This window comes from Anabrus simplex, chromosome 6 (genome assembly GCF_040414725.1).
Source record: "Anabrus simplex isolate iqAnaSimp1 chromosome 6, ASM4041472v1, whole genome shotgun sequence".
In the NCBI taxonomy this organism is placed as follows: domain Eukaryota; kingdom Metazoa; phylum Arthropoda; class Insecta; order Orthoptera; family Tettigoniidae; genus Anabrus; species Anabrus simplex.
Window position 1 is genome coordinate 264,459,263 of NC_090270.1, and position 14,902 is coordinate 264,474,164.

The window sequence follows — 14,902 nt, forward strand, 5'->3', positions numbered from 1 at the left end:
GGCCTATGAAAATACAACGAATGAAATAATAAGTTTTAGAGACCCCTGAGACCTCTGAGACCCGTGAGCATGATCAAAAAACCCTTAGCCAAAAACATAATACTGCATTCAGTAAACAAAAAAAGAACGGAATTCCGTAATGATACCATGTTTGATTTTATTCATATAATAATTTAGGACTAATATTTACTTTCTTTGAAAGGTTAATTTAACTTCAATACATAGTAGCACATCATGCAACAAGCCTATTATGGCAATAATTAAGACACCAGTGTGTTTATAAAACGAGAAAATCGAGTTTTATAATTTCCATACGAGTGTCTTAATTACGGTTATAGGCGAGTTGCATACAACTCTTTTTTTTTTTTTTTTTTTTGCTCGGGGCTTTACGTCGCGCCGACACAGATAGGTCTTGTGGCGACGATGCGATAGGAAAGGCCTAGGAGTTGGAAGGAAGCGGCCGTGGCCTTAATTAAGGTACAGCCTGGTGTGAAAATGGGAAACCACGGAAAACCACCTTCAGGGCTGCCGATAGTGGGATTCGAACCTACTATCTCCCGGATGCAAACTCACAGCCGCGCGCCTCTACGCGCACGGCCAACTCGCCCAGTATACGACTCTTTATGCTCACTGATAATTATGATTCTAATTTATAAATATTCATAAATTTCTGTAGAGATGTCGCTTGACAGTTGAGTTTACTGAACAAAGCGCAGAGCGCATGCGCTGTGTTATTGATTTTCCGTGAGTGGATCAGAGACCTTGACAATATCATATGTGTTCAAAGCTTTGATAGACGGTTATCATAACCTAGCTTTATTTCAAATAAAAATTATTTATTGTATAGTTGGTGAAGTGAATTTGCGGGAATGTGCCGTGTGGTTGTAGAATATTGGAAGTAGAATGTGTATTGATGTTAATATGTGCTAGCCGTACCTAATTGGTCAAACAGTTGTATCATAATGAAAATATGAACTCTGATTGGTGGAGAACCTGTATCGTAATGAAAATCTGTACTCTGATTGGTGGAAAACCTGTATCATAATGAAACTTGAGCTATAATGAGCCTCATTAAGACTCAGTTTCCTGACATATAATATTTATATTTCGGCATCGTGGAGCATAAATACACTTTATAAATGCACAGAAATTTTTTTTTTGCTAGGGGCTTTACGTCGCACCGACACAGATAGGTCTTATGGCGACGATGGGATAGGAAAGGCCTAGGAGTTGGAAGGAAGCGGCCGTGGCCTTAATTAAGGTACAGCCCCAGCATTTGCCTGGTGTGAAAATGGGAAACCACGGAAAACCATTTTCAGGACTGCCGATAGTGGGATTCGAACCTACTATCTCCCGGATGCAAGCTCACAGCCGCGCGCTTCTACGCGCACGGCCAACTCGCCCGGTGCACAGAAATTAAAACAGTGTAACAGTTGGCTAATAATTACAACAGTCTGGATATGGAAGCTTACTTGAAAACATCCACTTGTTGCGATTGTTGGTTCTATGCTGCTGTTTTCCAAAGATCAACCGTTTTACAAGCGCAGTCACTCGAAGCTGAAGATTAGCCTCTACGTTAGCTCTGTTTCTGTACTTCGTTTTCACTTGTGTGAGAGAAGAAAAGGTACATTCACACAAGTATGCTGTCATGAAAGGCAATAAACGCAGAATTTCCTTTCTAGAAATTGTAATGTACAGGGGGATGTCATGGACCCAAAAATCAATCAGAGACGTGGAGTTGCGGTGCATTCATGGAACTTCCTAGAGCCACTCCATCTGATTCTGCGCCCACATCATAGAATTTGTTTTTCACTTTCTCTTTACCAAGATAATTCGGCTAGTTGATCTTCCCCTATGAGGGCAGTTGATGTCCCGTTTCAAAGAAAAATTTCTGATCCAATAGATTATCTCAACCAGAGGTGGTAAATATGGTCTAGCAATATCAAGTGTCTCACAATTACATCACTCACACTGCCTTATAGTATTTCTTCTTTTTCCGATGCTAACTTGTACCATCCATGGGGCCAAATTAAGAGTTAAATATACTGCACGTAAGTTATTCATCAGTGAAGAGATAATTCGTAAATTTAGTACAATGGTCTATGAATTGTGTGTGTACAATAAAATTTCACTCTTCAAGTACAGTGCTTACAACTTACATTATTATTGCGGACCTCTTGGTTTATCGTCGGGGCCCCTTTGATGTCTCACAGACCTGACCCTCCATCAACATACTTCATCATCACAACATGCAAGATCACATTGACCATCTGTATTCTAACGTCCCTCTTGGATGATATGTCTCTCAGTCATGGCCATCCGTCAGTACTACACATCACAGCCTGCACGGTTGCTAGGTAACATCGCGTCACACGTTTCGTGAAGCAAATGTTTCATGTGACCCCACAGGCGTAAAACATATTTATGTCAAAACTTGGATGGGAGACGCTGGAAGCTACACGGAAAAGAGCATGGTTACTCCCCTTTTTATTGTGAAATTTCTTTTTTCGATATCACTTCTGGTAAAATTTTGGGTTTTCATGGAATTATTTATTGTACTTATGTTTGTTGTTAATGTTAAGTAACTTACGTTTTAATTTTACTTGTTTGTCGTCATCGTACCGTAAGTAAGCATTGCCACTGGGATATCTCCCAAATGCATCGTATTTGTTAATAACAACAATAATAATAGTAATTGTTCCTATCTACATGTTGTTACGTGCTCAAGCAACCGCCAGCCCAATGGAAGACACCTTCGGCGTTTCCTGGAAGGAATGAGTAGGTCAGGCCGAGGACTTCCCAATCAGCTTAAGGGCATGCCGCGACCTCTTCTTATATTGTGCTTTCGTCTGGTTTCCCCGTATGCTTCAGGGAACGCGAAACGAGAATGTTCCCTTTCTGGCCGTAGCGCGAAGATTCTAGTAATTCATGAGCAGGGAAATTAAAGGAGGGTCACCGCGAACAGGAGAGAGCCAGTGTCACAATGTTGAGGGTTGCTGTTGTTGAGTTGGACAGCAGTAGTGTTGGCTGTCGTCAGAGTTGTAGTTGCAGTGAGTGATCAGTAGTGGTGCTCGCCGTGGTTGTCGTCGCTGAGTGTACTGAAGGAGTACGACTGATAATAATGTTAATGTGTGGTCGCTGTTGTCTAAGAGGTGCTCTGTTATTGTCCTGCGAGTAATATACGTGCTGAGTAGTTTACCGTGTGGAGCGGTCACGTGAAATTATTGTATGAGTAACGAACTTCTCTGGAGTTGAGCCAAGAAATATTCATTCTGCACCATGGCATGGTCGACCCCTTAAGGCTGATGACACACGGAGCGGTTTTCGCCGAGTCGGCAGCCGAGTCTGCCGCCGCGTCGGCGCATGTTTCTATTGTATCAGATGGGATGAAACAGACACAGCGGTGCTCGCCGACAGGCGGCAGATTTGCCGACTCGGCCTGTCGTGTAGCTGGCGGTGCAGCGAGCGTTTTGAAGACTTTGTGCGCGCTCTAGCACCATAGATTTATTACATTCAGCTGAATCACGGCTGACTTGATGCTTCGCTCTAGTCGGGCGTGGCTGTATTTACGCGGCGATTGCATCATTGGTAGGTATTCTTGTATTAGATATCATGAAGTATCTTTGAAATTCAATAATATACACGTAAAAGGACATATAGAGTAAGTAGTCTTTTGGAGTAAGAATAAGAACAATCCTTTATTTTTCGGTAATTTTAGCTGGCTTCATCACCTTACGTCACGCTCACTAATGTGTTTTGTCCACTGCCTGCTCGATACGCACCCGATGACTGCTTATAAGCAGTCATTTTAGATGCAGTTCGAGCAGGCAGTGGTTTCGTCACAGTCGGCAAAAACCGCTCTGTGTATCAATCACAGGCGGCGGCCGACGCGGCAAAAACCGCTCCGTGTGTCATCAGCCTAAGAGGATGATCATAATATTAATAATAATGGCGTATGGTCTCTGGAGAGGGCTGGTACACATCTTTTTCTAGTAGACGGTCTAAAGGCGACCTACCTGTCTGTAAGGATGGCGCGCTATCAAATGTGATTTCTAGTATTGAAGACATAACAAACACCCAGCCTCCGAGTCAACCGAATTAACGAAGTAAGATTAAAATCCCCGGCCACGCCCGTAATCGTACCCGGGACCCCTTGGACCAAAGAACAGCAAGCTAACCCTTTAACCAAGGAGGTGGTCCTCTAAGGGATGAGTGACAGTGACTACCTGACTGACTTCGACTAGTTTGTACTGTAAAGACCAGTTGGCGAAATGTTGAGTCTAGGCTGAATATGCAATACAACCGTATAGTTTGTTCGTTGTTCATTGTTTATGTCGTATTTCTAAACAAGCTTTTAATGTTGGCCTACAATATTTCCTCGATTACTATCCGTAGCCATGGGAGTATTTAGTTATCACATGTCAAAATAGTCCTGTTTCCTACGCATAGCCTAAATAATGAATGTAATTAAACGAATTCACTTAGACAAGGCTTGTGTATACATAAGATAACTTATTTTGTTTACTTTCCATAATATAATGCACTGAACAGAATGAGGCATGAGGCACAATAAAAATGATAAAAGTTTAAATCTGTTTAGATACACGTCACTTCACTAGTTATAACTGAAAACCATGCAAGCAGCTGCTAGGCTGTACTTTCCGTCAGAGCGCATACTATGCTCCTTTACCTGCCTGAGCTGGAGCTCACCTTTGAATTAGGCGGTCTACAGAGTGGCTTTGGAGTCCTGGGTCCTCATATTCGTGTGTTGTTCGGGCAGCTGTCCAGAGCCTTCTTCTAACTGGTTATGTACTTATGCTCGTTCAGACGGATGACAGAGACAAGACTACTTTGTTTGAGTTTGGTGAGAATTTTGCCAAGGCCCTTGTCTGGTCGACAAACTTCTCCGATTTGTTTGTCTGTTTGCCAGCAGACCCGCACGCCGCTAAAGAGGCTCAGGACAACATACAGCACAATGGACACCTAGGCCTACCGACCGCTATGGACATTCAGCATGCAGAGTCCACACAATTCTTTGTCTTTTCCTTTCAGGGTTGATTGTGCAAAATAATTAACGTCGCAATAACACAAACGCTGGGTTTGAAAATAGGTATGGTTGGCGAGGTAAAAGCCGTTTCATTAGCCCTTAAATGCGTGGTATAGCTTATCAGCTACGTATTTCATGTCATTGAATATCTCAGGTGGAGTATAATTTGTCCGCGTGAGTGCATACTGTTGCTACTTGTAGGCCTATACATTATTTACCGAGCACTGACGACCATTCACAAATGCATGATAGTCGTGGTTGAATCTAGTTTTCTCTGTATCACATTGTTGGTTTGTTGTGTATGTTCATTCCGTCAGGGAAATCGATTATCTGTTAGAATAAATTAGTAATAGTAATAAATAATTAATAGTAAGTCCGCCTCTGTGGTCTACTAGTTAGGCCCGGGTTCGATTCCCGGCTCTGCCACGAGATTTGAAATGTTGTAAGAGGATTGGAACGGGCTCCACTAACCCTCGGGGGATTCAAATGAGTACAGGTTGGTTCGATTCCGACCTCAGCCATCCTGGAAGTGGTTTTCCGTGGTTTAACACTTTTCTCCAGGCAAATGCCGGGATGTTCCTAACTTAAGGCCATAGTCTATTTCTTCCCATTTCCTTGTCTGTCACTCCAGATATTCCCATGCCCCATAAGGCCTCTGTACAGCATAGGAGGTGAGGTAACCTGGGAGAGGCACTGGTCCTCCTTCCCAGTTGTATTCCCTACCCCAAGTCTCACTCTCCACGACACTGCCATTGAGGCTTTAAATGTCGGATCCCTTACTGAGTCTGAGGGAAAAGCCAACCCTGGAGGGTAAAAGGACTAGGAAAGAAAGAAAGAAAGAAAGAAATAGAAACCCCGTCGATTGATAGGATCCCGCGTTCGATTTCCGGCTGGGTCGGGGGATTTTAATCGCACCTGGTTAATTCCTCTGGCTTGAATGTTTGTGTTTGACCCAACAAATTCCTCATCATATTCGGACAACAAACCACACTGCTAACCACCACCACAAAACGCAATAGTAATTACATCCCACCACACAGAGTTGGTGTCAGGAAGAGAATCTGGCCATTAAAGGCCAAATTCACATGTGAGACACAGTTTGCACGCGTAACCCCAACGTGTGGGAAAACAGCGAATAAGGAGGGAGAAGGAGAAGAAGAAGAATAGTAACCGCAGACTGCTCACCTTACAGTAGTAATTATTGCTGACCTTACTTTTCACCCCGTTTACCATCTCGCAACATTGTCGAGGACTTTTTGAAGTCGCTCACAACCCTGTAATTCATTTATTACTCTTACGTGTACCGTCATCCGCCAAAAGCCTTGTCTCTGATTCCAGTTCTTCACCCAGATCATCTATATATATGAAAACATAAAGGTCAAATAATACTGCTTTGAGGTACTCCCGCTTTAATCATTACAAGATCAGATAATGCTTCACTTACCCTAATTAGTTTGAGTTCTATGTTGTAGGAATTTAACCACCTATTTAGCGACACTTCCGATGTAATTACTGCTGCAATCGAACAAAAACGTACCCGTCAGAGGAGAATATATGTGCAATAGGATGTCACAATTTATCGAAGCTCCTAGAGGCGGATGTTCACGGCAATCAAAGCTACATTCAGTCCTCTCTACTATCACGTTATGCTCTTACCGGGAAGGACCTATTATCACTGGTGTAATTGGTAGCGTATTTGCGTAGTGCACTTGGCTGGATGTAATATTCCGCCGAGAGTTGAGGAGTGCTAAGGCCCTGGAGATGTTTTGACATTTCATTTAACCTTAGAGCAGCTGTTGAGTGAGAAGTGTATCTCAGCTCTGTCAGGGAAGAGAAACATCTTAATTTTCTTTGGTGAGCGTCTGACAGATGACGTGCACTACTGGCTGCGAGATGTCTGAGTTACAACTTACGTGTTGAAATAGTTGGTAGAAGAGTTTTTGCAGCAAGATGTAGTACACCAACTCTGACTGCCTGGAAGATGATTACACGTGCTTTCCTATTCCTACACAAGGCATCTGTTAGAGCTCTGCATTATTTTTGCTGGATAAGATTATCACCTCTAGAACTTCGTGATTGGGCCATGCATCAAGAAAGCAACACAAATTGAAATATATGTCTACCCCTTAATCCTGCTTCCCCATATAGGATCGGGAATGAGATGAGGAGATGAATTTATATGGCATGTTTTACGACCGGATGCCCTTCCTGACGCCCACCTCATTAGAGGAGCTAATGAGGCTGAAATGAATGATGGTGAATTAAATTCGGATAATGAGGTGAAGGAAATCGTCTTAGGCCTATGAATAGGAACTGTGCTGGTATTTACTTAGAAGTGAAAATGGAAAACCACAGAAAACCATTCTCAGGACACCCGACAGTGGGTTTCGAACTCACGTGTCTCCCGAATGCAGAACTTGGTTCCATAGCCCTAGCACGTTAAAACGCACAACTACTCCACTATTTTAGCATCAACTTCAATTTATTATTATTATTATTATTATTATTATTATTATTATTATTATTATTATTATTATTATTATTATTTCCGGCTCCATGGATAAATGGTTAGCGTGCTAGCATTTGGTCACAGGGGTCCCGGGTTCGATTCCCGGCAGGGTCAGGAATTTTAACCTTTTTCGCTGGCACTGGGGCTGGGTTTATGTGTTTTCTTCATCATCATTTCATCCTCATCACGACGCGAAGGTCGCCTACGGGAGTCAAATCAAAAGACCTGCATCTGGTGAGCCGAACTTCTCCTCGAACACTCCCGGCACTAAAAGCCATACGCCATGTCATCTTTTCATTATTATTATTATTATTATTATTATTATTATTATTATTATTATTATTATTATTATTATTATTATTCATTGACTGAGCATTGCCCTTTCCGAAATCACACCAATTCATTAATACCGTAGCACCCACTTCTGTCCCTGGCCGCCCTATATCTTGTCTTCCCCTACGATTGTAAAGTAGTGATTGCCATGCCAAACTTTCAACCTGTTATCATTTCGAAGTAACGACCTGCCGCTTTCAAAGAACACGACTCAGCCGGAATCGAGCTCCCTGTGTTGGGTACTAGGCGAAAACATCACTGAGGTCGTCCAGTGTTCTTTAAACGTTGAACCAAATGAGAGCGCACTCCTCGTGCATGCGGTGTTATAGAACAGATAACACTTGAAACTGTCAAGTTCAGTTTTTGTCACGAGTGAAAAAAGGGAGCTTGCGTGCCATTTGCAAAATTCATTGTTCTGTTGCAAGAACTGCTAAATGCAGCCAATAACGAAAAAAGCACCACGCAGTCTCGCTGTCAATTGAGACGTGAAAATTTACAGTGTATGGCGTGCTATTGGTATGCGGAATATTCTACTCCATAAGCATAAATGAGTGTGCCACACGAAATTTCACTTCCCGAGGGCTTAGTTTCGGCTGTAAATAACAGCCAATGTCTACGTCTGTATCTAAAATTTTCTAAAAGTGATCGTTACACTGTTTGTAGTTTACAACATTCTTACTTCGAGCATGTCCTATAATTACAAGATGAATAAAACTGAAAAGAGTAAGGTACTAAAACCAAGGGCACAACGAATGCGGTAAGGGCCGAGCTGCCAAAATAAAAATCCAAGCTCCCTCAAATAAAATGTAAAACTTATTAATAACTTAATATAAATTTAATTACAGCAAATAGAATTTCATTTTTAAAAATACAATTTACTTTAAGTCGCACCGACACAGATGGGTCTTATGACGACGATAGGACAGGAAGGGGCAAGGAGTGACAAGGAACCGTCCGTAGCCTTAACTAAGGTACAGCCTGAGCATTTACCTGGTGTGAAAATGGGAAACCACGGAAAACCATCTTCATGGGGTTGGAATCCACTATCACCCGAATACTGGATACTGGCCGCACTTAAGCGACTGCAGCTACCCAGCTCGGTACACAGATAGAAGTAACGCAATTAATTATCAAGTCATTTGAATAAAGGGATTATTAGTTATTGTAAGATTATTACAAAATTATTGTTATTGATTGATTTTATTTGACTGCTTCCGTGATTTATCGGCTAAGCTGCTGAACTGCCAACCATGCACTACTTAGATATTCGTACTTAAATTTAATTCGTTTCAATTTGCAGCGACTACAGAATTAGGCTCTGTAAGTGATACTGAATTCTCGGTTATAATAATTTATTTGAAGACAACACAGAAAGATATACCAACACAATTAATTTTGATAAATGAAGTTTGAAAAATCAAACCAGATTACTGGCAACCCCATTTAGTATTAACGTTCGCAAAGAGAGTTCGTTCGTAACTGAGCTGACTACACCAACTTCTTATTGGCATCACACACTGTTGTCGAATATATGTGCGACAACAGTCAAATATTCTGCAACATTTGTGCATGATACAATCTCAGGAGCACTACATTACAAAATATCATTTTTTAACTAAAATATTAAAATGTGATATCAATTTTCATTTCTAAATTTTTTAAAATTATTTATCGCAGGATTATTTTTTCTGAAGAGCGTTTCGCAGTGTTACAGTAAACTGCTCCTAGTTGAATCGAGTGGCAAATCCTCTGCGTACAAATTGTAAAAAAGAAGAAAATCTATTTCGACTGATTCTACAAAATCGCCCTGATCACTTCTAGGCAGCGTGACATTACGCTAAATATCCATTATTTTTATTCTTTTTCGCGAAGAGTTAGCGAGACTCCTTAAATGCCTGGGCCCGCCTGAATTGCAGGTCCTAACATTACACCACTGACTAAAGCGATATGAGACACACAGAAACATCATAGTGCAATCAATCAATCAATCAATCAATTAATCAATCAATCAATCAATCAATCAATCAATCAATCAAGTCACCACTGATCTCTATTCAGAGCAGTCGTCCAGGTGGCAGAATCCAAATCAGTTGTTTACCTAGTCTTTTCTTAAGTCATTTCAAAGAATTTGGAAATTTTTAGAACACCTCTCTAAATGAATTACTGTATTCCAATCCTTAACTTCTCTTCTTATAAGCAAATATTTGCCCAAATTTGCCCTCGTAAATTCCGACTTTATATTCATATTGTAATATTTCCTACTTTTAAAAACAATACTCAAACTTATTATTCTACTAATGTCATCCACGCCATCTCCCCACTCACAAGCTTGGAACATATCTCTTAGTGGAGCAGCTCGTCTCCTTTCTCCCAGGTCTTCTCAGACCAAATTTTGCAACATTTTCGTAACGCTACTGTTTTGTAGGGAATCACCCAGAACAAATCGAGCTGTTCTTCTTTAGAATTTTTCCAGTTCTCGAATCAAGTAATCCTGATGAGGGTCCCATATGCTGGAACCATGCCCTAATTGTTGTCTTACCAAAACTTACACGTCCTCTCCTTTACATCCTTACTATAAACCCTATATATACTCAACCGTACGAAGAGATATGTAATCTTTATTTACAAACACATTTATGTCGTTACCTCCTTGAAGTTGTTTTCTTATATTAACACCTGGATACTTACAATGATCCTCGTGAAGTACTTTCACTCCATCAATACAGTAATAAACTAAGAAAACTTTCACTTTTCCTCTTTATGAAACTCACTACCTAACTTGTCATCCCGTTTACCGTCATACCATTGTCCGCCGTCCATCTCACAACATGGTCGAGGTCACTTACAATCTTTTATCTTATTGATTACTCTATACACTATAACGTCATCTCTGACCTCAGTTCTTTGCTCATACCATCTATAAATAAGAAAACATAAAGGCCCACTGATACTGCCTTGTATTCCCCTCTTAACGACCACAGGATCAGATAATGCTATTGGCTCAAGGGGAGGGAATCGAAACTCTTTAGATTGTTCATTTGGTGATCAGTCCAGAGGCTAGTTTGAATAAGGCATTTCTCCGCAACAATAACATCCTATATGTGCTCTAATCTGTAGGACATATTCGTGCTCAAGCTCTTATCCCTTATACTTTACAAACTAGTCTTGGGTGTTTCAAGATGCTATCTAACAATATATTTCTTCTTCTGGACAAATTCCGTCAAATTCTTCTCCTTACACCAATTTGATTCGTTGTACATTTCTCTTGTGATGCGATCCACTTATCCCACCTTCAGTTTTCTTCTCCAACACCACATTTCAAAGCCTTCTATTCTCGTTATTTCTCCGCTAGTTGCAGCATGTTCCACACAAAATCTGTCCACCATTCATGTCTCTGTTTGAAGTAAGCAAACTTATTTACCTAAGGTAGGCTCTCCCTGCGCGTACTAGTCGATAATGTATGTCCTCCTTACTTCTGCCGTTACCAAGCGAGTTGGTCGCACGGTTAGGGTCAGCTGTGAGCTTGCATTCGGCAGATATCCCACCGCCTGCGGCCCCTAAAAATGGCTTTTCGGTGGTTTCCCATTTTTCACGCCAGGAAAATGGTGGCGCTGTACCTTAATTAAGGCTATGGCCGCTACTTTCTCAATCTTGGCCATTTCCCGTCCTCGTGTCACCGAAAACTTTCGAAGTGCAAAAGCGGCGTTGAATCACTAGCACAATAAACATCTTCTGCCATCGTTTGTTAATCTACTACCCGAGTGACAAAATTCGTCTACCTACTTCAAGACTTCATTTCCTAACACAATATTTTCTGAGTCATCTGTCTGTATTCGATTGAATTCCATTAATTTTGTTTTGAATGTATTTATTTTCATCCTCTGCTCCTTCTCCACGTCGCTGTCAATACTATTAATCCATTTTTCCAGATCTTGTGGGGAGCCAGATAAGATAACAAAATAATTAGCGAATATAAATCTTTTGATTTCCTTTCCTTGAACTGTGATTCCTTTTGAAAATTTCTCTCTGAATTCCTTTCCTGCTCTTCTGTATAAACACTGAAAATAAGAAGCGATAATCTGCCACTCTCCTTTCTGGAGAGTTGCCCTTTCTCATAGACTTCGATTCTTACAACTGGAGTTTGTTTTTCTTACAGATTGTAGATAACTCTTCCTTCTCTGTATTTGACACTGATCATCTTCAGAATGTCAGGATTTAGGAAACGAAATTATAGAACAGCCATAACAACTCAAGTGAGGATCCTCTATGGTATCTACAGTTTTTATCCACGAAGTTTGCCGATCGTAGAACCCTTTCTCGGGAGCTCCTTCCCTCGGCCAACGCAGGGAGCGCCTGCCGGGATACAGAGTACTTCCAAAGGTATGCCAATACAAACACGCAATAAAACGTACCTGACAGAAAGTAAAGGAATGCGCCTTTGATCTTCTAAACTACGTTCACTACACTTGAACACATTCTCGAAGAGTAGCTCGAGCTCTGTTGGAGGAATTACTAGTCTCGAGCTGAACTTATACGAAGTAGAGTTATGAATTTCGTAGACTGGCCGTCTGGTGGTGTTGTGGTGAACTACAGCGGAGAGTTTGCACCAGAGGATGTTGCCGTGACAGTTCTTACTAGTCCCAGCAAGAGGCAGTTGCGTGCATAGGTCTATAGTACAAGCAGAACTACGGTATCTCTTGTGAAAGGTAGTTGAATATCAGCAGCGGAACTTTGACGTAGTGTGAGCAACGGGCAAATTTCAAGTTCTACCAAAAATTAGGCAAATCCGGTAAGGAAACGTTTGAGATCTTCAAGTCAAAATCGACCGGATCACCACGATGGGAAAGAGATGAGAAAAGATGGGTAAAAAAGCATGTGATCCTTGAACTGTTATCGCCAGTACAAAAACTTATTGACTGTAGTACGTACATAGGTGTACGCTGTGTTGCCAACACTGCAGGCGCCAGTCCACGCTTATTGACTCTAGTACGTACATAGGTGTACACTGTGTTGCCTACACTGTAAGCGCCAGTCCAAGAAGTTATTGACTGTAATACATGAGTGTATGCCGTGCTGCGTATGCTTTAGGCGCTAGTCCACGAACTTATTGAGTGTACTAGTAGTGGTGGTGGTGTTGGTGTTGGTGTTGGTGGTGGTGGTGGTAGTAGTAGTAGTAGTAGTAGTAGTAGTAGTAGTAGTAGTAGTAGTAGTAGTAGTAGTAGTAGTAGTAGTAGAACTCTCCAAAAATCTTAAAATGTGTTTGAAGTTTTCTTACGTGAATAAGGCATCTTCATCTGTTAGGCGATATATTCCGCCAGCTGTTCACTGCTTTCAACAGCTGGCAGCAATCAAATCCTACCAATGTACGCTACCCTGTTGCTAACTTCACCATTTTTCAATGGCCTGAAAAATATGTCCTCCGTGATCTGCAATAAGTAAAAGGGACTCTATTCATGGACACGTGATATTCTTTTAGTAATCTGCCTGAAATTACATGACACCACACGGATCCAGAATATTGCCTACGGCGGTTATTATCAAAGGAAATGAAATATAAATGAGAAAATTGAAATGAAATTTGCATCACACCGAGTGACTTATCAGTCAGTCGCACGTGATCTGCATTTAGGGTTGTCAGCCAGGAGGCAATAACATAACATGTAATCAATAATTACTTTACTGAAAAATATTTTAAAATTATATTTTTGAGGTGAATCCAGTAGATAGAAGCTATGAATTCCTCAAAAAATAGTTTCTTAAAATATAATTTATACTCTTTTTAAATTTTACTTCTCTTATTTAACAAACCGTACTTATTGATTTTTCTGACACGAGAGAATACAAAATCATGAATTGTGAATATTAGAACATCCAGGGAATGTATGTTTTGGAGAAGACTGTGGCAAGTGTGCTTTCTATCTTCAAAAATCTTATCATAAAATTGTCATTTCTTGAAGGTATATGTATATATAAATTGTTATGTAATTTGGAAATATTCATTAACTTGCTGGCTGTATGGTTATTAGGGCTAAAATCCAAATAAATTTGAAACATAAAAGCTGGGTAGAGTCCAGTGGATTAACGAACATTGTATGTAACGGAGAGAAAGACTGCCGTACTTACCTCATGGGCTTGAAGAGAGCCTGTACGTTGTGGGGATAGTCTATGATCAGCTTGATTTGTGTGCCTCCGTCCTTCTGACCTGGAAGACAAAAAACAATGGAATATATGGTAGATTTACTTTATCAGACAATATAAACCACAAATACAACATTTTCATGTGCACAATTAAAAGAAGTGGATTACAAAAGAAACATCTTACAACTACAGTAATAATACTGCATTATAATAAACAAAATAATCATGAAAAGCATTGGTGGCCGGTGACAATTTTATTGGTGACAACAGATACAATAATAATTTAACTTCGTTTGTATATTTGCTCTCCCCTATACAGAAAAAAACTATTACATTGTTCATAAATATGTTAACTTGATTTCTTATGCTGTTTCATTTTGTCCCTCCGATGCACAAAATCAGTAATAGTGTCCTCTGATCAGGAAGAGTCCCCTTGAAAAAGGACACATGGAAAATAGGAAAATGCATCGCCTCATAGACACATAACTACTTTCATTATACACTTCAGAGTTAAATTTTCGACGTCTATCAACTTTAGCACTTTATTGTTTGTACATAATGTTTAATTTTGGTATGGGTCTACTTAAAGGATTAACTTTCAGAATATCATCATATGATAACATAGAAAACGATCTCATAGGAATAGCGCCTAAGAAATTCATAATGTAAAACACACACGCATCGCACTGTTGTGCCAAGGAGGCTCTGTCACACATTCAACTTCCTCTAACCGAGCTCTACAGGCAAGGGCGCATGCGCTCCAAAACTTTCTCGCCAGATCAGAGCTGATTTGCGTGCGACAGTCACTCGGGTGTGAGCTGTTGCGAAGGGAGGCTGTTACTGAAGTTTTCTACGCTGTTTAACAATGTCGTATA

General features: G+C 40.7%; 1 protein-coding gene across 2 annotated transcripts in view; it reads right to left on the minus strand.

Annotated features, from left to right (window-relative positions):
• The window catches only part of LOC136876422 (extracellular serine/threonine protein CG31145), a 1,065,947-nt gene that overhangs the window by 430,526 nt on the left and 620,519 nt on the right, over positions 1-14,902 (minus strand). For both annotated transcript variants that reach the window (XM_068228422.1, XM_067150389.2), the window contains exon 3: positions 14,013-14,091. In XM_068228422.1, the coding sequence (XP_068084523.1) occupies positions 14,013-14,091 (79 nt within the window). The remainder of the gene's footprint in view (positions 1-14,012; positions 14,092-14,902) is intronic.